The following is a 22,452-nucleotide window of genomic DNA, read 5'->3' on the forward strand; positions in this document are numbered from 1 at the left end:
TTACATGATTTCAATTGATGGAATATTTCAATTTATGGAGGGCGGGGAGAGGACAAGAGAGCATCCTTGGAAGTTAAGAATAAATGCCACTAAGAAGAGGTGAGGGCTAGATTTTTCTCTCATAGGGTGGTTCATGATTGGAATGGATTGCCATTGGATGCGAGTACAAGCAGTGTGAATGAATTCAAGAATAAGTATGATAGCTGGTGTGTATAGTATGTGGCCTCCCTTGATGAGTCTCTGACTCCCTAGCAGTCTCTCTTAAAATAATAATAATTTTCACTATCGCACATTCTCTTTGTTAGTTTTTTGAGCTTTCCAAAAGCCTGAATTCATTTTGACATCGAGACAGTCTTATTACTTATTTTTATTATCTGTGATATGAAAAAAAAAATCGGTGGGGGGGGAAAAATGTATACTATTATTCGTTTTACCAGTCACATATAGAAAGATGCATGCCACCTGCTTAGAGTATTGTGCAGTACAATGAAGTGCATAATACAATTGGCTTTACTGCTACCAATCATTATGACAAGTGATACTTGAATAGATACGTTATCTTATGTGTAGTGTTGGTATGTGGGAGTGTATATTTTTGTTTACTTTCATCCTCACAAACTCAGAGTGATTTAAATTGGTTTAAAACTTTTTAATTCAATATTAAAAGCAAACACCAAAACTGAACTCCAAATCTAACTTGCACACAGGTTTGTATCCCAGGATATCTAATTTGTAAATTAACTTGTTAAATTTCATTTAACTCATTAAATCCATTAAGAGATTGAGTCTTCAATCACATTTTAATCAAAATAAAAATCTTTAATTTACAAAAAAAAAAAAAAAAACATACATATATATATATATATATATATATCAAATTAACTGTTATGCACATACCAGTGTATTTTCTTCAATTCACAACAAGAAAACCATGTGCACAATTTCTTTTCAATCACAAACTAACAGTTATTATCTTATATGGACAAAACTCCTGAATATATAATTTCTTCTATAATTCTATAATTACAGAAATTATAGAATTTCACTTTGTATATGAAAGTAACAACAAACTCCACTGAATAAACTACTAAAAACCATATCATCACTTTACAGTGAATTAATTTTCTATGTGAAAGTCACAACATTCTTCTTAAAACCTTATCAACAATAAGGTTGTTGATATATGAAAGCTTCTGAAGAAATAACTAAAACATGCCAACTAAAAGTTGGAAATCACCTATCAGACTGAGAATCCTAACTAAAAAACTTTCCTGTGATCATTCTATATTAACTGGAAATCAAACAAGTTCCTTTCAGCCTTTACTGAAATAAATCCTATATGAATTAATGATTCCTGAAAATTTCACACTTATCTCTTTATATAAGGATATCCTCTGTGTCTTCTATTTCTAACATTTCTTCTAATTTCTGTCCAGTCATATATTGAAGACACACGCCACAATTTTCTCCTGTTGTGTTCCTTTTTTACTCCCTCAACAACTGAACACTTAGCAGTGTTCGATAATGTTCTTTTTGATACTGCACTTGCTCAGAAATGCAGCTGAGAAACTCCTGCTCAAGTTCCACCATTGTGTGCTGCCCTTACTGCTTTCCAGCATTGGGCTTGAAATGATGAAGTTCCTTCTTCAGTGCAGAAAAGTTTATTTAATTACAGTTTTGCAATGAAATAGCTAAAAATTATAAGTTCTTTACTTTGCAATATTTTCACACTGAGGTAAGATTATTTAATCATTTCTGATAATATAGCAGTGAGTTTCACTTCACTCGCTATTGACAACATATTATAAATGTTTGTTTAGATACAAACAATGCTAACATTAAAAAACTTTTGACAGCTCATATTAAATTATATTTAACTGCTAATATCTAATTTAAATAAATTTATTCTATATCTAAACAAGACCTCAGTAGCCAAAGGAAAAAAAATAACATCTCAAAACATCTTGCTCACACAAAGGCAGATGTTTAACTAACTACATTACAAAATAAATACTTTATTACCAACTTGAATTCATTTATATATTTTAAACTTGTGGGATATCTGAATTTCAATACATAAATCTTTCAATATAATGGACATATACCAAGGAATAGTATATGGAGAAGGCTGGTAAGTAGTGGTGTGCTGTAGGGCTCTGCACTCAAACCACTCCTATTTAATTTATTTATCAGTGATATCAATGTTTGGATAATAATGTCTTCCCTGTTAAATTTGCCTATGTTCACAACACCTTCTTAGCTAATGGATACAATCTCCTCTTCCTACCAAAATCGAGAAATATTAGTACCTCATAACTACACATCAGAAAAGCTCATTAAAATCCTAAAAACAAAAAGCAAAAAAATTGTCATTTATTCACTGCTCCCAAAGAACTTGAAGTGGATAAGAGTAATTTTTTGTAAGGACTACAGTCTCTAGACCTGCCTAATATATACTGTATCAAGTAACTGTTGGTGTAAAGTGCTACTGCCTGTTTGGCCACAATTGGACAAACATTCAAGACAGTCAACATAATTTCCAAGCATAAGGACTACATCTGGTTTCCACCACTACAGCCACTCAGAACTTACAGACCACACTTCGGACATCCACCACAAGATATGCTGGAGGAAGCCACCTTCGTGGAATATGCTTAAAAAAAAAACAATTTTTTAATGCTGTATAAATTTGGGTGCATGAAACTGACTCAAATATGGAAAATGCTCATTCTCATTCTTCAGTCCAATGGCTAAATGGTACAATTGAGGACTTTAGGCCTACCTTTGTTTGCTTTCTCCAGTCTCATTTATCCAATGTAGTGCCTTCATGCACATATCATTCTATACATTGTTCCTTTATACTGGCAAAATAGTAAAATTTGTACATTGCAATATCCTTATTAAAAATAACAGTACAAAACTTGTGAATGTACAAAATTTATGGATTTGAATGTGATACTTTGTATTGTTCATTTTTTTTCTGTTTGAACAAATAGAAAAAAGGTGAACATGCCATTTTTTCACTTTAACAATTTTTGGTCAAGTTTTTTTTTCAAGTTTTCAGCATTTTTTTAAATTAAAATGCAGCATTAGTTATAAGTGTTTATTTTTTTTTTGTTCTTCAGCAGATAGTCATTTGTTTTTACATATATATTTTCTTTAAAAAAGGTTATGACTGTATCTTTTACATATTCTTTGTTATAACACCATCTTTATATTTTTATTAACAGCACCATAAAAATCAATTTAATAGTTTTATTGGGGGGGGGGGGAATGGTTCCTATTTTGTAGCGAAATTTGCTTAGCATGGTTATTTATTTTTACCCTAATCAATAATGGTAAGTGGATGGACATCCGATGTGCTTCTTTCACTTAATTGCTTGGAGTTTGTAAACTTTATTATAATTGCATGGAAATTTATATAGAGTTTGAAGATTCATGACAGGAGGCACACCTCTCATTTAAACATATTCACTGACAAAGCACTCAGAATGAACTCTGGCAGCTCATTCCACTCATTCACTAATCTCCAAGCAGAAAAATAGTCCTTTAAGCCTTTATTGACCACATTCATGTACTCAGTTTTCAGAGATGACTTCTTGTTCTGTCTCCCTCTGGCTAATTGCTGAAAGATTTCCTCCACATCAATCGATAAAAACCTTTTAGAAACGTAAATGTTTCTATCATATCTTTGTTTTTGTGGCTATCAGCCAACTCCCTCAAAGACATGCCACTGTAGAGGCTTGGACCCTCCCCCATTTGAGGGTACAGCAGTAAAACAATTCCGCAGGCCGGCTGCTGGTAGTATACGGGTCCAAACTGGGTAGTAACGAACCTGGAGGCTTCCCAATCAGCTAGTGAAAAATCCTGCAACCATGTATTTTGCCAGCTTGTGACTGGAGGGAAACCAAATACTGTGGCTTCAGGGGAACTGTCGAGACCACGTATGGACAGGGGACCGACTCCTCTCTGTGTGGGTAGTGTGTTTGCAAGTCTGTCATCTCTCATTGCATGTTCTACTTCCTTTTTATCTCTTTATTTAAATACAATGAATCACAACTGAAAGAAATGCGTTTTTACTGTAGATCTCAAAAAAACTCCCACACAAATTAGTTCAAAAGAACCCATAAAAACATCAAAAATCCTACCTAAAAAAAAATCATAACCAACAGAAATCCAACCAAACAACCCACCAACACTAATTCTTACCAAAAAAAAAGTTTCCACATCCACTTCACCAACATTCGTGGCCTAAACGGCAATATAAATAATGTGCACCACCACCACCTACAATTATCTAAACCTAAATTACTATTGCTTTCAGAATCCCAGCTGACATCCTCAACTGCCCAAACTACACACTACACAACTCTTTCTGCCACAATGGTGGCACTTGTGTTTTTGAGGACCGACATACCATGCCAGGGACTGCAAATCCTTGAATCCCCACTGTTTGATTTGCTTTGGCTCAAAATTTCTCTATAAAATCAACCTGTCCTTTTCATATGCTCCCTCTCAGTCTAAGTACCCGAATAGTGAGGTCATCCTTCTTGGGGACCTCAATGTCCATAAATCATATTGGCTTCCCTTTCATTCCTGTGTAAATGATTTCTGTTATTTGGTATGAGCAGATATTTGGATCAGAAGAATGGAAGCAGTAGTCGGACCATGGGAAGGAGGAAAAGAACAACCTAAACCCACCAGTTCACAGTCTTGTGTCCTTAGGCGCTACAAGTGTGCCAACTGGGAGGACATCTGTGACTTCTGGTGTGACTACTGCTTCAGTTCTTCTGATCCAAACACCTGCTCAGACTGAATAAGAGAAATCATCCTCACAGGAATGAAGGCTTTCATCCCATATTCCACTCCAAATTCTCGGTCACCATCCAAGCTTTGGTTCTCAAAAAAAGTGTGCCAATGTTGTAAAAGAAGAAAACTTTGCTCCACAATTGGCTCAAGACCAAAACTCCAGCTGCCCTCTCTGCTCATACTGCAGCCCACAACAATTGCAAAAGAATCATCGCCAAGTCCAAGTCAGACGTTGAAAGGGCCAAATGCTACAAACACACATCCTGTCCAAATGACAGTTGCTCCTTCTGGTCCCTTGCCAAGGCTGCTAGGTTGCACCCAGCGGCCTTGGCAAGGGACCAGAAGGAGCCCACCCACGTTTGTGGGCTCCTTTCTGCCCACCCATGTTTTCACCACTCTCGCATCCAGATGGTACTGTAGTCACCTCAACAAAAGACAAGGCCAACTTAGTTTGCATCACTCTTCTCTTCGAATTCCTGCATTGGTGACCTGGGCAAAGTTCCCTCCACGCAACAAAAAATGACTCCCTCCATGTCTCCCATAGTCTTCCGACAAAAAGAAATCCAAAAAATCCTGAACAACTTGAACACAAACAAGGCATCTGGTCCTGATGGTATTCCATCTATTGTGTTAAAAAATTGTGCCCCAGAGCTAACACCTATCCTGTATCGTTTCTTCAATCTATCCTCTTCAACTGGCATCTAACTGACAACATGGAAAGAAACAGCTCCACATTCAGCTCATCCTAAAGAAAGGTGATAAAAGTCAACCATCGAACTGCCATCTAATTGCATTCACTTGTATTCTCTCAAAAATTATGGAGAAGGTTATCAATGACCAACTCTTGAATAACCTAGAGACATACCAGCTAATCAGTGACTTGCAGTATGGATTCCGCCACTTGCAATCTGCAGCTGATCTTCTTGCTTTCACCACCCACCTCTGGACTCAGGCCATGGAGAAATTTGTAGAAACTCATGTGGTTGCCCTCGACATTTCAAAGGCATTTGATTGTTTTTGGTACTGTAGCCTATTCACATCCTATGGTATGCCTTCCTCACTCTGCAACTGAATTGTCAACTTTCTCACTGGTCGCTCACTATATGTCATGGTGAACAGCTTGCTCTCCTATTTCCCCACCAATGCAGGAATACCCCAGGGTTATGTTCTTTCACCCACTCCCTTCCTCTTGTATATAAACGACCTGCTCTCACAGAGAATTCCAATCCTATCCATAGCTTTTCTGACAACAGTATGTTCCATTCCTCCTTTTCATTTTACAAACATGTTAGTGCTCAAGTATTAGAATCCTCAAGATTTACCATAACCAGGGACCTGAACTCAGATCTCCTAGCTATATCCCAGTGGAACAAAGACAACCTTGCAAACCTCAATGCCACCAAAACTCATTTCTGTCTGATCTGTCACAAGAAAGAGCTTGCATCTCTCCCCTCCCCTTACCTTCAGTAATACTGGAATATCAAAAAACGGCCAGATTTCCTCCTCTTGGACTGACTTGCACCTCTAATCTTTCCTGGCACAACCATATTTCAACTATAGCTTCTGCAGCTGCCAAAAAACTTGGTGTATTGTTTCACACAAGACACTACTTCACAGCTGCTAACTCTATACAAAGTCCAAATCTGGCCATCCATGGAATATTGCTCCCATATTTGGAATGGTGCACCAAAATCCTCTCTAAGATTGCTTGATTTTATCCAGAAGAGAGCACTCTGGCTAATTAATGATTCCTCTCTCACAAACCCACTTCAATCCATCCCTCTCTCTCTCTCTCTCACAGTCATTGTTTCTGCCTTATGCCTCTTCTTCGGATACTTTCCTGGACAGTGCTCTGCAGAATTAGCCACTATTATTATTATTATTATTATTATTAAGCAACACCTCCAGGGAGTCCAAAGACTCAACAAGGGGGTGCGCCTACTCTACAACTCTGTTTCCACCAACTACAACGAACTGCAACTACACCAGTGCCATCTATTGCCCACCACCGCCATTAGTATTTTTTCAGACAATCATAACGAACATCCATATCCAAGGCAGGATTCGAACTTGCAGCCTTATGGCTGGAGAGCGGATACACTAACCACTCGGCTAACCAGGCTGGGATTATTTTTCTTCCACTCTCCTCCAAAATCATTAAAACAAGAGTCACTGCTAGCAAACACCCTTTTACAGTCCACCATAAAACTCACCAAACCAACTTGACTGCCTCCTCTTTTATTCCATCTACTTCTGTCCTTTGGAACAGTCTTCCCCCATTCTGCCTTTCCCAAAGACTACAATCCTCAAGCAAAATGTGAGCAGTTTCCTCCTTTCTTCTATTCCTCTTGTCCACCCACAGCACTAGTATGCTTATACGTCTTGTGGTCTGTCATGTTTGGATCAGATATTTAAAAAAAAAAAAAAAACTTCTGAAGTCCACAAACTCTCCATCTCTTAAGATCTACACTGCCTCATTCCCAAGAAACTCAGGTGACAAGACCCATACACAGTAATCTAGATGTATCTGTATCAAATCTGAACCTTAATGAGGAATAATAACCTTTATATCTTCATGTTAGTGTATTATTCTTCAGTAACCAAGTAATCCTATGAGCTACCTCCACTTTTGCAATACCTCTGAACTCCAGCTGGCTATCCACTGACACCACAACACCCTAGCTTCGAAAATTCCTGGAATACAGTTCTGTTAATATTGTACAAAGATTGTAATATTTTCATCCCAAAATGCAAACTTAAAAATTTTACACATAGATACATCTCCTTGCTACTGAAAATGAATATTGTTTAGAAAAGAACAGAATACATATGAAAACTAAATCATACCTAATTACTGTGATACCTGCAATGTGCTCAAGAAGGAGGAACTTTCAGACTATTTATTAACTATCTGTTGCATTGTCACTGAATCATGTTTAAACATGTTTATCATATTTTAAGCATCTGCCAACAAAATAGTTGGTGATCATTGCTTAAATCTCTAATATTTCAAGACCCTTTTGAAAGCATATTTGTATTCAAGGCTACCCACAATGTGTCACATTTCTTAGCTCTAAGATTTAATAATGATTTCATCAGTTATACCATGAGTCCTTATAATCTTTGGAGGTGTCATGTAGTAACAGTAATATACTATAACACCAGTTTGTCACCTTCTGTCGAGTGGTGCTGTTGTGTAGTCTGATGGCCATCCTCTGTTGGTTGTCATGGTGGTGAAAAAGTTAAAAGAAAAATATATGCATGTAACATGGATTATACAAAATATACTTAAGATAATTTTTTTACTCCTTTTAGTATTTATATATTGGGACAAGTGTTACAGTGGGTGAAGGAAAATGGTGGTATAGAAGGCATGGATAAAAAGAGTGATACCAAAGCAAAATTAGTTTATGATATGTTAGAATCTTCCAATGGATTCTTCAAGTAAGTGTAAAAATGTATTAAGCATATAAATTTGAGTATATTCATTTAAATATAAATTAAATTTCTAAAAATTTAATTCAGTAAGTGAAGATAAGATAGTTGTTCAGAGAACTGCTAAAAGATATTTTATTTCTGTTGTGTAGCATTATCAATAGTTTTGAAATGAATTTTGATGTGTGATAGCTAATATTTTTATGCAGTATTCGAGTTTTAGATTGCATATTAATTAATTTCCGTGTTCCTTTGCCTACTTAACCAAAATGATGGTTAAGTCAGCACATAGATCTGCATGAAAGACAAATGTGAAGCAGTATATATATTTCAAAAATGGTAAGATGCTGTGAATGTAATACATGCATGGGAAAATGGTTATGTACAAAGTGCAGCATGCATGTAAACTGTGAGGCAGCTTTGAATCTGAGCAGTATGGACAAAAGGCAGAGTCAGAGATCAGGAGTGTAATATATAAGCATGAGAAGTTTATGGTGAGAAAGAAAATGCAACTGGCAGTAAGATAACAGAAGTGAAAGGCAGCAAGAAAGTAATTCAAAACAAGAAAGCAGAGTTGGTGAAGATGAGTATTCAGAGTGAAATTAGGAGAATTGTAGATATGCTAGGAAGAGCAGAACAAAAGATGGGAAAGCGGTAACAAGTGATTCGAGAGTGGCTCTGTATGAAGATTTGATTATCAGAGGTATGATGAATATGAAGGTACACAAAGTATGTTTTCCTGGAAGTAGAATGAGCAGGGTGATTGGAGTATTGGACATGATGAGTAAGCAAGCTTTTGATACAGGTAGTAGGAATGAATGATTTGGTTGGGAACAAGGAGAATATGGGAATTGATATCAGTAGGTTGTTAAGGACAGAAAGATCAGTTTGGTAAGAAAAGTAGCCAGTGTTGTCCAGATGTAATAGTGATAAGTTGAGATGGCAGGAAAAAATGATCATGAATCATATGCTAATAGAGCTTTATGCAGAGAAAGGGGGTGCCTTTTTTTTTTTAATGTGGGATGAATCTGATCGATGTATGGAACTGTATAAGAGAGATAGAGAGACTGAATTTAAATGGTTTTGGCTTCAGTCAGCTAGAGGGACTATAGATGGAAGGAGAGTATAATAATTACAATGAATTAGATCGAAGTAAGAGGTGATGTGCAAGAGCAGGACAGTAAGATAGGAAAGTTTGTGAATGGAGAGATGAGTAGTGTAGGTGAAGGGAATGAGAAGACAAGAACACAACAACAGGGAAAATGGGAGTTGATGTATGTGTGCATGCCGAAAATTTACAAATTGAGTTGCTGACTTGCCGAGAAGTTTTTAATAGGGGAAAAATTAATAGAAAATTAATCTAACTTAATTCTTTTATTTATTTATTTATAATATATATATTATAATTATTTATAGTTTTATAAATATTTTATTTTATTTGTCATCATCATCAAATTCCTGCCATGTACGCTCAAGGGGTGTACAGAATATGATAGTACTACATGAAAAATTTACATCATTACTAACTTCCTGTCTACATTTTCCCTCCAAATCAGTCTGTTACTTGTCAAAACTCCAACATTATCAGATCTTATATTTCTATTGTCTAAGGCACTTTGTACCGTATCAATCCAGCTATATCTTGGTCTTCCTCTGAGTCGTTTTCCTGCCAACCTGGCGGAGAACACTTGTTTTGCTAATCTTTCCTCGCCCATTCTGTTTAAGTGACCGTACCACTTGAGATTAGCTCTGCTAACACATTCCTGGATGCTGACAATGTCAAGTTCTTTCCTAATATCCTCGTTTCTAATATGATATTGCCATTGATGCCATCTGTTCACGTCTCTAATCTTTCTCAGGACTCTCATATCTGTGGTCTCTAGTCTTTGTCAAGTGTTTTATTTCTGACCCAGTTCTCAGATCCATAAGTTAAAACTGGTTTGAACACTGTCTTGTATACAGCTAACTTAGTGTTCCGACTAATTTCTCTCTTATTCCATATGAATTTATTCAATTGCCTTCCTACCGTTCAGCTTTGTTGATTCTGTTGTCTATTTCCATATTTAATTCATCTTCACTAAAAATTGTGCCTAAGTAGCTGACATGTTTTACTTGTTCCACCAGTTCTCCGTTCAAAACACAGTTAACATTTTCAACAATTCTAACTATTTTCATTGTCTTTGTCTTTTTAATGCTGACCTTCATACCATATCTATTACAACAGTTATTCAATTTAGTAAGGGAATCTTGCAAACTTGTAGCGGATTTATTTAGAAGTATAACATCGTCCGCATAAAGCAAAGAGCTGACATTAACATCTCCAATTCTGATATCATGTTTAATACCACTTTCCTTCATAATGTGATCAATATATATAATGTACATCCTTGTCTCACACCAAATTTAACATTAAACCATCTTCCTGTAGTTCAATTCTAACTGCTGATTTACAACTCAAATAAACTAAGTATTGCTTGATATAATGCCCCATTGACATCATATAACTGTAGCGTATTGAATAGCTTCTCTCTTGCACCTTGTCATATGCCTTTTCCAGATCGACAAAACTTAAATACAGATCTTTGTAATATTCTCATGCTTTCTCAACTATTTGTCGTAAAGTAGAGATCTGATCCTGACAGCCTCTATTTGGCCTGAATCCAGCTTGTTCTTCACCAAGCTTTTCTTTCACAATTCTTCTCAACCGTTTTTCAAGTATACTTGCATAGATCTTGCCAAGAACACTCAATAGGGAAATACCTTTGTAATTCTCACATTCAGTTTTATTTCCCTTTTTATATATGGGTACTATTAGGGCTCTACTCCAATCAATTTGTCCCTCTGTCCGGGCTTTCTGAACTATGCAGTTCAGCCACTGTAAGACTTTATACCACCATATTTCAGCATTTCTAGTCGAATATCATCTACTCCTGCTGCCTTTCCACATTTCAAACCTTGGATGGCTTTTTCTACTTCAAGTATGGATATGTATTCCTGACTGTATGCCTCTTGAGTGTTTTTTACCTCTGTGCTATCACTGCCTGTTTCACTTAGCAATTTTTCGAATTAATTACTCCATACTTCAAGAATATCTTTTTCTGCCATTTTCATGTCACCTTTATCATCTCTAACTCCTTTTACAACAATCTTTCCTCCATTTCTAAGCTTCTTCAACAACCTCCAGATTATCTTACCACCTTCTTGATATTTATTTTCTATGTTCTTGCCAAAGTCCTCATATTACTTTTGTTTAGCTTGTTTTACACAGTGTTTCACTTTCTTGCATTTGTCTCTGTATTCTCTAAGAGCACAAGCTGACTTATTTGCCAGGAACTTTTGATATGCTTTCTTCTTTTCCTTCACTGCCTCTCTTACTCCCTAAGTAAAAGAGGCAGTGAAGGAAAAGATCTTTTTCTTCACTAGATAAAAAAATCTTTTTTCTCCAGTGAAGAAAAAAGTTTTTTTCTTTCACTGGAGGAAAAAAAATCAGAATGGAGTTCTGATTTTTTTATCCTTGCAGACAACCACCACATGCCTCTCTGGCTGTATCAATCAGGGTTTTCTTCAAGGTTTGCCACTGAATCTCCAATGTTTGGTTCCTGTTCTCAAACTCTCATTTTATCTTCAATAATCTTTATATATTTTAGTGTACAGTTCACATCTTAGAGCTGCTCAACTTTTATTTGCTTTAAAGCTTTCTTACATGTTATTCTTTTCAATATGAAATTCAATTTTATTCTGCTCAAAATTAAATAGTGATCACTTCCAATTTCAAATCCTCTGTACACTCTGGTGTCTTGCACCAGGGAGAAAACATCACTATCAATAATAACATAGTCAATGAGACTTTTCTTATTTCTTGCCTCTTCTCTCCATGTGAATATGTGCACATTTTTATGTTGGAACATGGTGTTAGTAATAACCAGTCCATGTCCTGAGCAGAAATCCAACAAATATTTGCCATTATTATTAGCTTTGCTCTTTTCTCCAAATTTGCCTAATATATTTTCGTATGTCTGACAATCATTTCCTACTCTGCTATTTAGATCCCCAACAATGATCAACTTTTCCTTTTTCATTGTGTCAGATGCTTTCTCTAAATCCTCAAAAAATTCCTCCACTTCTACCTTAGTAGAACCTTCTGTGGAACCATTGACACAAATAAGTCTCATTGTACCGTTCCCCATTCTGATATTTGCCCACATCACTCTACTTGAGCCTGCCTGCCATTCAAGAAGATTAGCCTTGTATTTAGTGTTGAATACAATGGCTACTCCTCCTTTTCCTTGATTGTCATTGCCTGAATATAACATTCTTTATTTATCGCTCAGAAAGATCTCATCAGTTTTTTTTTTTTTTTTTTTTTTTTTGGTTTCAATCACCCCATGTTATGTTGATCTGGTACTTATCTAATTCCTCAGCTAGCTCCATTTCTTTGCCATTCAAGCTTCTTATGTTGATAGTACTGATCTTCAACGCTGGTGATATTAAGTTGGGGTGTGTTTTAGGGTTTGTTCCAGTAGCTGACTTTTCGCTGTTCACCCTGGTTCCCTGGCGAAAACAACGGGGCCTTTCGCTGTTCACCCTGGTTCCCTGGCGAAAACAACAGGGCCTTGTTTAACCGGGTGACGCTACAGCTGGCATGAAATTTGGTCATGTTGTACCATCATTTTGTATTTTGGTTTAAGCCAATAAGAATACAATTTAGTTGGCTGCATTCCAAATTGTCAGCCCATCCTCGTTCGTTCAGTATCCAGGTAGATACCCAACAGGGTGCACCACGAGAAGGCGAGGATTGGAAATTAGGTCAGAAGCCCTGGTCGGTTCTCTGCATTCCTTTAAAGGCTATGTGAATGTCTCCTCTCATTATACAGCTTTGACCCTTAAGCACCCCTATTTTATTTGTAATATTTATTTATATATAAATTTATAATATTATTCAGCGTAAAATTTATTATTGTATTATTAAATTTATTTTAATGATGGTTTGAAAAAAAAACGGTAGTGAGAAATACATCTATGCATTATAATTCACCATAGAAGTCAGCTGAGCAGTAGAGGCAGCAGAACGGTGTCAGCTTGTCGGAGAAACGCTTACCGTATTTATTCGAAAATAACCTGCCCTCGCATATAACTCGCACGACTGATTTTACTTTATGAAAAAAGACTTGCATATACCTTGGACACGAAAAAATGTTTAAACATGTTCACGCCGAGGTGATAGTAACTCGCTCCTCACGGTTAACAACACACCCTTCCCAACAGCCATTATACTGCAGATGCAAGAAAAACAAGTAGTTTTATTGTATCCCTGAATAAGGTACAGAGGCTTTTGCTGTCTGTGTAATATATTTCTCAACAAATAGTACAATTAGAGACAGCTGAAATTAAAACAGCGCTAACTAATGAATCACATGTCCCCTCTCACAGAAACTATGCTGTATAGACTGGAGCAAAACCCACCATGCTGCACCGGAAACACAGTATCTAACTAAAAACTATTGTCCAATTTTTCAATTATATGAAATAAGTGTTCAAATAAAATGCTAGCACAAATTGAAACATGCCATATAATGCTTGTGTGAGTTCCTGTGCCAGCTCAAACGCAAACAGCATCAATAAAAATCAACCAAGAGTTGAAACTTTTGTGTGAGTTTAGCCCTGCCGGTAATGAGAAGTTCTGTCGGAACGATAACACCCCGTCATGAATGTGTTAAAACTAAGAAATATATAGTGAATGTTGTTATGAATCAGATGTTATGGGATTCAGTTGAAGATAATTAGCATCTCAATTCAAAAATTGTCGCTTGCTTTTATCTTTGAGTTTCGCAATCTTTTGTTAATACCGCACCAATCATATGCACGTCTTCGCAGATGCTCTCTATCGTGTAAAACAAAATTTAACTTGTATGTATTGTAACAATTAAAAAAAAAAAAAAGGTTGAATAATTTATAAGCGTATAAAAGGATATCACCTATAAATCGTTGGTTGGCCAGCAAAATTCTCGGACATGCCACAGGTTCGCCATCTATGTACTAGGAGACACTGTGGGAGAGATGTGGATGCTGGATTCAGAGGTGAATGGGTGTAGACAAAGGATTATCATGGCCTGGAATGTGATGGAGGGGGGGAAGTATTTGGGTCTTTGGGTGGGTTGTAAGATTAGTGATGATGGAGAAAAATGCAAGGGAGAGGTATGAAGGAGTCAGTGGGACTTGTTATAGAACCAGAAATAAATAATCTTTGTATATGAATGCTACAAGTATCTGAAATAAAGAGAATGAAATTCTTGCATTGTCCTTTCATTTTCCCTAAAATTGAAGGAATAAGTGTGTAAAATCTTGCACGATAAGTTAATTTAGTTAACATATCGAGCTCAATTTTACAAGGGTGTCAAATCAAAATATTGTAGAAAATACAATGTATTGTTTTTTTTTTGTAAGATATGAATCGACTATTTTGTGTGATGTATTCAATATTACCTGTATAGTGTAGTGTTTAAAGACAGAGGAAAGGGATTATGCCTTAGTAGTATAGTAAGTCAGCAAAAAAAAAAAAAAAAAAGGATATTAAGCTGGTCAGATTAAAGAAAAGAATTTAGGCACCTAAAACAGACTTTCAGCAAGAGAGAACACGAGTGACGTCATCGCGCCGGTGGGTGATGGCAGACACTTCAGAGTCAAAAACAAAGAACGAGGAGGAATTTTAAGGAGCTAAAAAATCGAAATAAAAAAAGAGAGGGAGAGGAGATGATTAGGAGTTCTTGGCAGGGTCATACCTCTTGACCCTGAGAGGACAATCATGGTTAATCGTTGGAGTTTTGTCCATGGTCCTTCTCTGGGCAGTTTCTGAAGCACATCTGCCAATGTACCTCGCAGTATAGCAGGTTGTGCTCCCACAATCTGAAGCACAACTGACCGAGGTCTGATGGATAAACATTGAAAACAAAATCATAGTCTCCCCAGTTACCTACTAGTGTAAACAACAGGCAGCTGCCAGCTGGGGAAGAAAGAAAAGGAAGGAAGGATATCTTTTGCTACTCAGGCCAGGACAACCGTGACGGTATATAGCATACTGAAACATCCAAGTTAAAGAAAGAAGTATCCAGATCAAGGCAAAGACACGAGATGTTCCGATGAAAACTTTGTTTGTAGTAAAGGACTGTTTATAAAGGAAAAACTGTGAGTAATCACATCATATCAATGTTTTTGGATTGTGATTATGTATAACTGTATGTATTTGTTAAGCAAGAGCCTGTCCTAATTTTGTAAAATACTGAGTAGTGTGTTAGAGATGTGTGTAGGTAGAAATGTATATGTTTTAATGGGCAGTGTTTTTTTCTGAAGTTAGCTATGCTGGGAGAAACAGTTATTCCCTATTACTTGTCTAGTATGTAATTACATACTAAAAAAATGAATGTTGAAAGCAAAAAAAAAATTAGTTATGTACAAGTACACAGTGTCAAACATCTAATCAAAAGAACTCTAGTTCTAGTTCAATCTATAATTTAATTTCAAATCAATCCATTTGATTTTCCAGAGAGAATAGCATTTTCTTAACTAAAATGATAAAATCAAGTGGTCATTAATGGTTTATATGGCTAATGGCTGGTTAACATGAGATATGGTAACAATTTAATCAAGAAAAGAGTAAGATATAAACAGGAATTATGTAAAACTAAAATTCTTATGTCCAAATCTGAAAGAATTCTGGAGGCTTCAGAACTTTGCAGCAATACAGACAAGTTTGAAAATAGTGCCTGTGACCCATCAAACAACATGCTGATGCAAAGTGATGCAGGTCATGTTATTTGCCATCCATTTCCCTTTCACTCCTCACCTCAGTTTTATTCAGTTAGCTCTCTTGGTGTGAAGTTGCATTTGTACTCCAGTTAAATAAATGTGACAGTGGAGTTCTCCTTGGTCTTTTTTGTTAAAGAAGCATGTCAGAAACTTTATACTAGACCATCTCAATTAATAGATGAGAGAATTAAGTGACATCATTAAAACATTAGAAAACTTAGATCATTTGTAGGTAATATTGTAAATATCTGTATATATATATTACTATAAGCAGTATATAAAATTTTTTATTTTTTTGTTACAAATGAAAAAAAAATAATAAATTCTAAAAAAAATCTAAATTAAGTGGCTATTAAATCCAGCATCATTTCAAAGCCGAATACAGAAACTATAAAAGTTTCGTATGAAAAATGACCAGAGAGAGCTAGTGGTAATACGCTACCGCCATACTATGAGGTGCCTAGTCCGAACCGTATAGGTGACAACGAACGCTGTGAGCATCCGTATATTCACCTCCTATTGGTTCATTATAAGGTTTCACTATCCTGACAGCTGTTTCAAACTCATTGGTTTTTATCAGAGACTAGTCAGAAACCTAGAGAGCAAAAACTCTGTACTAAGGAACTTGAAGCATTGGAGAGGTGTATTTTCCGTAAGCGTAACTCATAGCATGCCGGCAGTGTATTAATGCTAACTCTCTGGTCAATTTTCGCATGAAACTTTTATAGTCTGTATTCGACTTTGAAATGATGTTGGATTTAATATCCAGTTAATTTAGATAATTTTGCATCGCTGAAGTGAAGCCTTTTGGCTCTTTATTTTAATAAATACTTTACGCACTGACTAAGAGTTCCTTAGTACAGAAACTAGTCTCTGACGAAAACCACTGAGTTTGAAACAGTTGTCAGGCTAGTGAAACCTTATAATGAACCAATAGGAGATGAATATACGGATGTTCACAGTGTTTGTCATCACCTATACAGTTCTGCTAGGGCAACTCGTAGTATGGCGGTGGTGGATTTCCGCTCTCTCTGGTCAATTTTTGCACGAAACTTGTATAATTTCTGTATTCGGCTTTGAAATGATGTTGGATTTAATATCCACTTAATTTAAATAATTTTGCATCGCTGAAGTGAAGCCTTTTGGCTGTTTATTTTAGTAAAAAAAAAAACTGTTTCAAAATCATTAAGAGATCACTCTGGACCTGTACAAGAAAAATGAACTCCTAGAACTTGTATTAGGTAAGTCTGTGCATACTCGACTTTTTGAAAACTTATACCTACAGAATTGATTAACATAGAACAAAATTTTGTAAGCAAATCAAACTTCAGTGCACCTGTTCTTGGCAAACTCGAGCAAGATGAAATTACATTGCACACATTGCTAAGTTACTGTTATAAAAGTAAACACTTGTTTTAAAGTTGTAAAAAAGGTAAGATTTTTTCAATGGAGTAGTCTCTTTTGTGATGACTATGTTAAAAATAAAATTAAATCATGCTTTAATTAAAGGATATTAATTTAGATACCTGCGAAAATTTTTGAAGGCAAAGATCTTAAAAAACTTGGCCCAAGACTTGAACAGAGCCAAGACAGTATATAATTAAAGTGTTGAGCACAAGATACTGACAACTGAGTGCAGAAATACATTCAGATAAACAGAAAACACATAAAACAAAGGAAAAAATCAACATCAACGCCAAAAAGAAGAATTACTTAAAATTATGGATCTGAAAGAATTGAGAATAATTACAATTCTTATGAAATTATAAATTATAAAAATTTTGTGGATTCAGCAAATAAAAATGACTCATAATTAATAGGATGCTAGAAAAAAAATTAAGAAAAATATTTTCTTTCATGTCTACAGGATAAGGTGACAAAATAACTTAATTTCATCAAAATTAAATGCCTGCAGTGTTAGGTCTGAGCTAGCTTAGTTCTGACCTCTATTTTGCATTAAGCTATTGGAGAATGTTATTTGAGGATCATGTTGAAGTTATATCCTTTATATAACTGCATGAGTGCAGCTAAATTTTGTTTAGCAGGAGGAACATCCAGTTTCCTCTCTGTATTAGCCCAACTAATAATTGAAAAGCCCTTATAAAGAGTCCTCCCATTATAAATGAGAGTCTTTCCAGCCAAAGCATATTTGTCATGTCATTCTTATAACTACATTACACTATATAAAGAAATATATATATATGCTGCTCGGAAAGAAGTCAACAGACACCCTCATAGGCAAGGTGCATTGTACCATGTATTAAGCCACATGTTTGTAGCTGGTATAAATTGAAAGAATATGATATTCCCAAGTCAGTGCAACTGTGTCCAAGTGTGAAATGGTTGCGAGTAGCGAACTGATGGAGTTTGAAAGAGACATTATGATAGGATGCTATATTGCAGGCCTATCTGTTCGGCAAATTGTTAACAAATTCGGCCATCCCAGGTCAACAATCAGTAATACCATACTGATAGAAACAAAGGAAGTCAACTGCAGGTGCTACCTGCAATAGATGACCCACCACACTCAGTGAATGATCGTGGGTGCCATGAAGAATAATATCGAAAAATCACCGTTTGTCGGCTGACACGTTGAATACAGAGTTCCGGGCATCGACTGGAACACAACCGAGGCACACAACGTGGGTTACCATGGTAAGAATGCAATGCATCCATCATCTTCAGTGATGCAAAGCACATATACAGCAAGATGTGGAAGCTTTGAAAGCTGTGTTATGGAGTGACAAATCATGCTACACCTTCTATCAAGCAGATAGACTAGTGGGGGGGCACATGCTCAGTAGATGTCTCTTACCAGAGTTCATAACCCCAACCATGACATTCACAGGTGGCATTGTGATGGTGTGGTACTGTTTGGCCTCAGGCCACTGTTTTTGGTGCCACAAACATTAAATTCCGAGAGGTATCTGAACATTCTGTATAATGCTTCCTACTTTGTGGTGATTTTTAAGGTAATGACTATTGTCTCTTTGAGCAAGACAATGCACCATGTCATAAAGCTGCTGCTGTAACCACATGGTTTGTGGACATGAACATCACCACACTTGACTGGCCTCCACAGAGCCCTGGTCTCAACCCTAATGAATATCTGTGGGATGAAATGGAGCATCGAGTAAGGTCAAGGGACATCCACCTCACAACAGCCCAGAACCTCATTACATGCCTATAGGCAGAATGGTCCATAATTCCCATTGATTGCTATCATACGCTTGTGAAAAGTATGGCCCACAGGATTGTTACATTCATCTCAGCAACAAGGGTCCTACATCTTATTAAGGTGGGCATCATGGGCCATGGTTGTTTGTTGCTCATTTTATATTGTCCATTGACTTTTTTCCAAGCTTTTCATTAGTAGTAATAGGTCTTACCAGTTAGTTTGGCAAAGTCTTGTTAGGAGCCAGACACTTTCCAAAATATATTAATCATGTATAGTTGGAAGAGGGTTGAAAATATGAATCATATTCTACAATAATTGAATAAAAAAATTTAAAAAAAAATAGTTTGTGAATCACATCTATGTTTTTCACAAGATGCACATTTCTTGAACCACTGCATGCTTAAGAATGTTATGAAAATGTTTTTAGCATTCAGGTCATATTTATGTTAAAATGTGCAGTTGTTATTAACTATCACATATCTAATTTTTAGTAATATTCTATAGTTCAGCAATAAATAAGAAAAGCCATAGCCGAATGAATATACCATTTCGGATAGAAGGGCCAAACGGGCCATCTCCTGCTTTAGAAAAGAAGTTTATAAATGAGGCTGAGCAGAGAGGCATGATATCCCTAAAAGGTCACAGGTATGATTAGTATTTATTTTTTTAACTTCATAGTCTGTAAAGAAAATTGATATTAATCAAGATTTTGCAGTGGCCTGTGAGCATTGAGCTTTTGAACAAGTAAAACTTAGGAGGTTAAATATATATATATATATATATATATTAAGGAGAATCACTTATATGACTATATAACCGAATGTTAAATAACTAATATATTTTTCACTACTAGTTTCATTTTTCTAGAAAACTTCATCAGGTGCATAATACATAGAAGAGAAAAGCATACACAAAAAACCTTACTTTGGTACATAACTAAAGATTTAAATCATTAACTTATTGCTCAAATTAGAGTGGATTCACAGATCAGTTGTGTTGTTGTTCTTGTGCACAAGATGTGGTCTCGAGACTGCCATAGCTGAATAGCAGAGGAGTAACAATCAGAAAGGCTGTGGCTGACATTAATGTGAACAGGATTTAATGCAATTTTTGATTCCAAGATCTATAAATTAAAGATACCAAGAAATTATACATTTGGTTTAATCCTTTATGCAAGTGTTAGCAAACAAAGTTTGCACCTGAAGGATTTTCAGGACTGGGGCAACTCATATATATAGAAGCTTGTAACTTCACATCACTTGCCTTAGTAACCCATAATGCAAAGCACATATCCTTGCAGACATGTATAATGCTATGCGTTATGGGAAGGGCCTGACTGGTTTCAACCTTCATTGAGGTCTCATCAGTGGGAGCCAGACCCAGAGGTGATACAAAGGTTGAAGTAATGCAGAAGTCATATTTTCATATACAAGTAGCCAAAAGGTGTCACACCTTATTAATAAAATACTCTGGCTTAGTGATAGTTGTTGGAAGTTTTTCCACTTGGTTATACTATAAATTAAAGATACCAAGAAATTATATGCTTGGTTTAATCCTTTATCCAAGTGTAAGCAAACAAAGTTTGCACCTGAAGGATTTTTAGGATTGGGGCAACTCTTATATAGAAGCTTATGACTCCACATCACTTGCCTTAGTATCCCATAATGCACAGCACATATCATATATAATGATTCCTGTCCTGTCATCGTGACAAGAATCAAACTTAGGCACTTTTCGAACTGAAGAATGCAATGTCTAATTCTTCTTCCAATTGCACTGTATGTATACTGAATAATGAATAATGAATTATTCATTATACATACTAATACTGAATTATGGTTTAATGGAATGAAACAGCTAATTTGCTTGTCCTTTAAGTGAGAATATTACTGGAAGTATTATGAAATTCCAGTGTTTCTGGAATGAGGGTTGCTGAAGCGTTCTGGTAATGCCCCACTTAAAGTGTCAGACATATTCATCACAAATACTGAGATTTAGATAAAACTCTAATCAAAAGAAATATCAAATCAGTAACAATAACAAAGAAAAAAAGTAAAAAAAGTTCAAATGAAAGAGATATTACATCTTTATTTTAATGTATCATTCAAAAATCAATTAAGGAAAACACCATATGTTATTAATGCTGGAGCAAGAGAATTTAGAACTAGGATTACAATGAGTTGTGGCTTTATGAGTCATCATTCTCATTGGTGTTTGTGTTCCAGAGGAAGGATTATAGGAAGATAACAAATTCTATTCAGACTTACAAAAAATAACAGATAAAATAAACCCAAATGACCATCTTTTAATATTGGGAGATTTCAGTACCTGAATAGAGAAGTCTAGTTGGTAAAAATATAGGAACAAATGATGAATCTACATGTTGAAAATGGATATATACTTAGATCTCATCATGAATAATAACTTAAAAATTGTTGACACTTTTTTTAAGCATAAAGACTGCCATAAATTCATTTAAGAATTGAGAAGCATAAAAAAGTAAATTAGACTATATAACTAATAGGAGAACAGCTAACATGATACTGGATGATAGCAGAGTATTGAGAGGAGCAGAAATACAATCAAATTATTATCTGTTATAAAGAAAATTGAAAATACGTCCAAGATCATTGAGTACTCCATAGCGCTATTGGAAGAACAGTGGAACATTGTGCCCTTCGATTGGAAAAGAACTGGATTCAATTCTAGTTGTGACAAGGGGAATCCTTATATGGGCTTTTTCAACTGAAGGTGAGTTAGCTGATCTCATATGGAGATAGCAAAGTTTTTTCTCCTGGAAACTCAGGTTTTTCATCCCACAGACAAAATGGCCTTCAGAACACATGCAATTTACAGACAAAAAATATTGTTGTTGGTGATGATGGGTGGTAGATGCCATTGATAGTGTCTCAGTAGGAGAATTTAGTAGTGGAGAGGGTGAGATGTATTTAGCAAAGTTGAATGGGTTGCCCTCCCGTGATGAGCCCTTGGACTCCCTGGAGGTGTCAGTAATAATAATAATAATAATCATTTAAAATTAACAGAATGAAAGAAAAATCATGTTATTTTGTCAGTAGGAAGTTAGTAATGTTTTCATATTATACTGTCATAATATCCTTTTACATATCAGTAATTTAATGATGATGATAAAAAAAAATCCCCAGAAATAATTTAAAATTCAACTGAAAACAAAAGTATAAATTATAACAAAAGTATTAATTACTTCT

General features: G+C 35.7%; 1 protein-coding gene across 1 annotated transcript in view; it reads left to right on the plus strand.

Moving 5' to 3' along the window:
- Positions 1-22,452, plus strand: part of LOC150104340 (phosphoserine aminotransferase) — a 261,341-nt gene that overhangs the window by 232,677 nt on the left and 6,212 nt on the right. The window contains exons 8-9 of the mRNA XM_090396926.1: positions 8,125-8,253; positions 19,730-19,870. Of these exons, the coding sequence (XP_090253052.1) occupies positions 8,125-8,253; positions 19,730-19,870 (270 nt within the window). The remainder of the gene's footprint in view (positions 1-8,124; positions 8,254-19,729; positions 19,871-22,452) is intronic.

This window comes from Typopeltis vanoorti, chromosome 8, assembly GCF_054136105.1.
Source record: "Typopeltis vanoorti isolate ZY-2024b chromosome 8, IOZ_Tvanoo_1.0, whole genome shotgun sequence".
Classification (NCBI taxonomy): domain Eukaryota; kingdom Metazoa; phylum Arthropoda; class Arachnida; order Uropygi; family Thelyphonidae; genus Typopeltis; species Typopeltis vanoorti.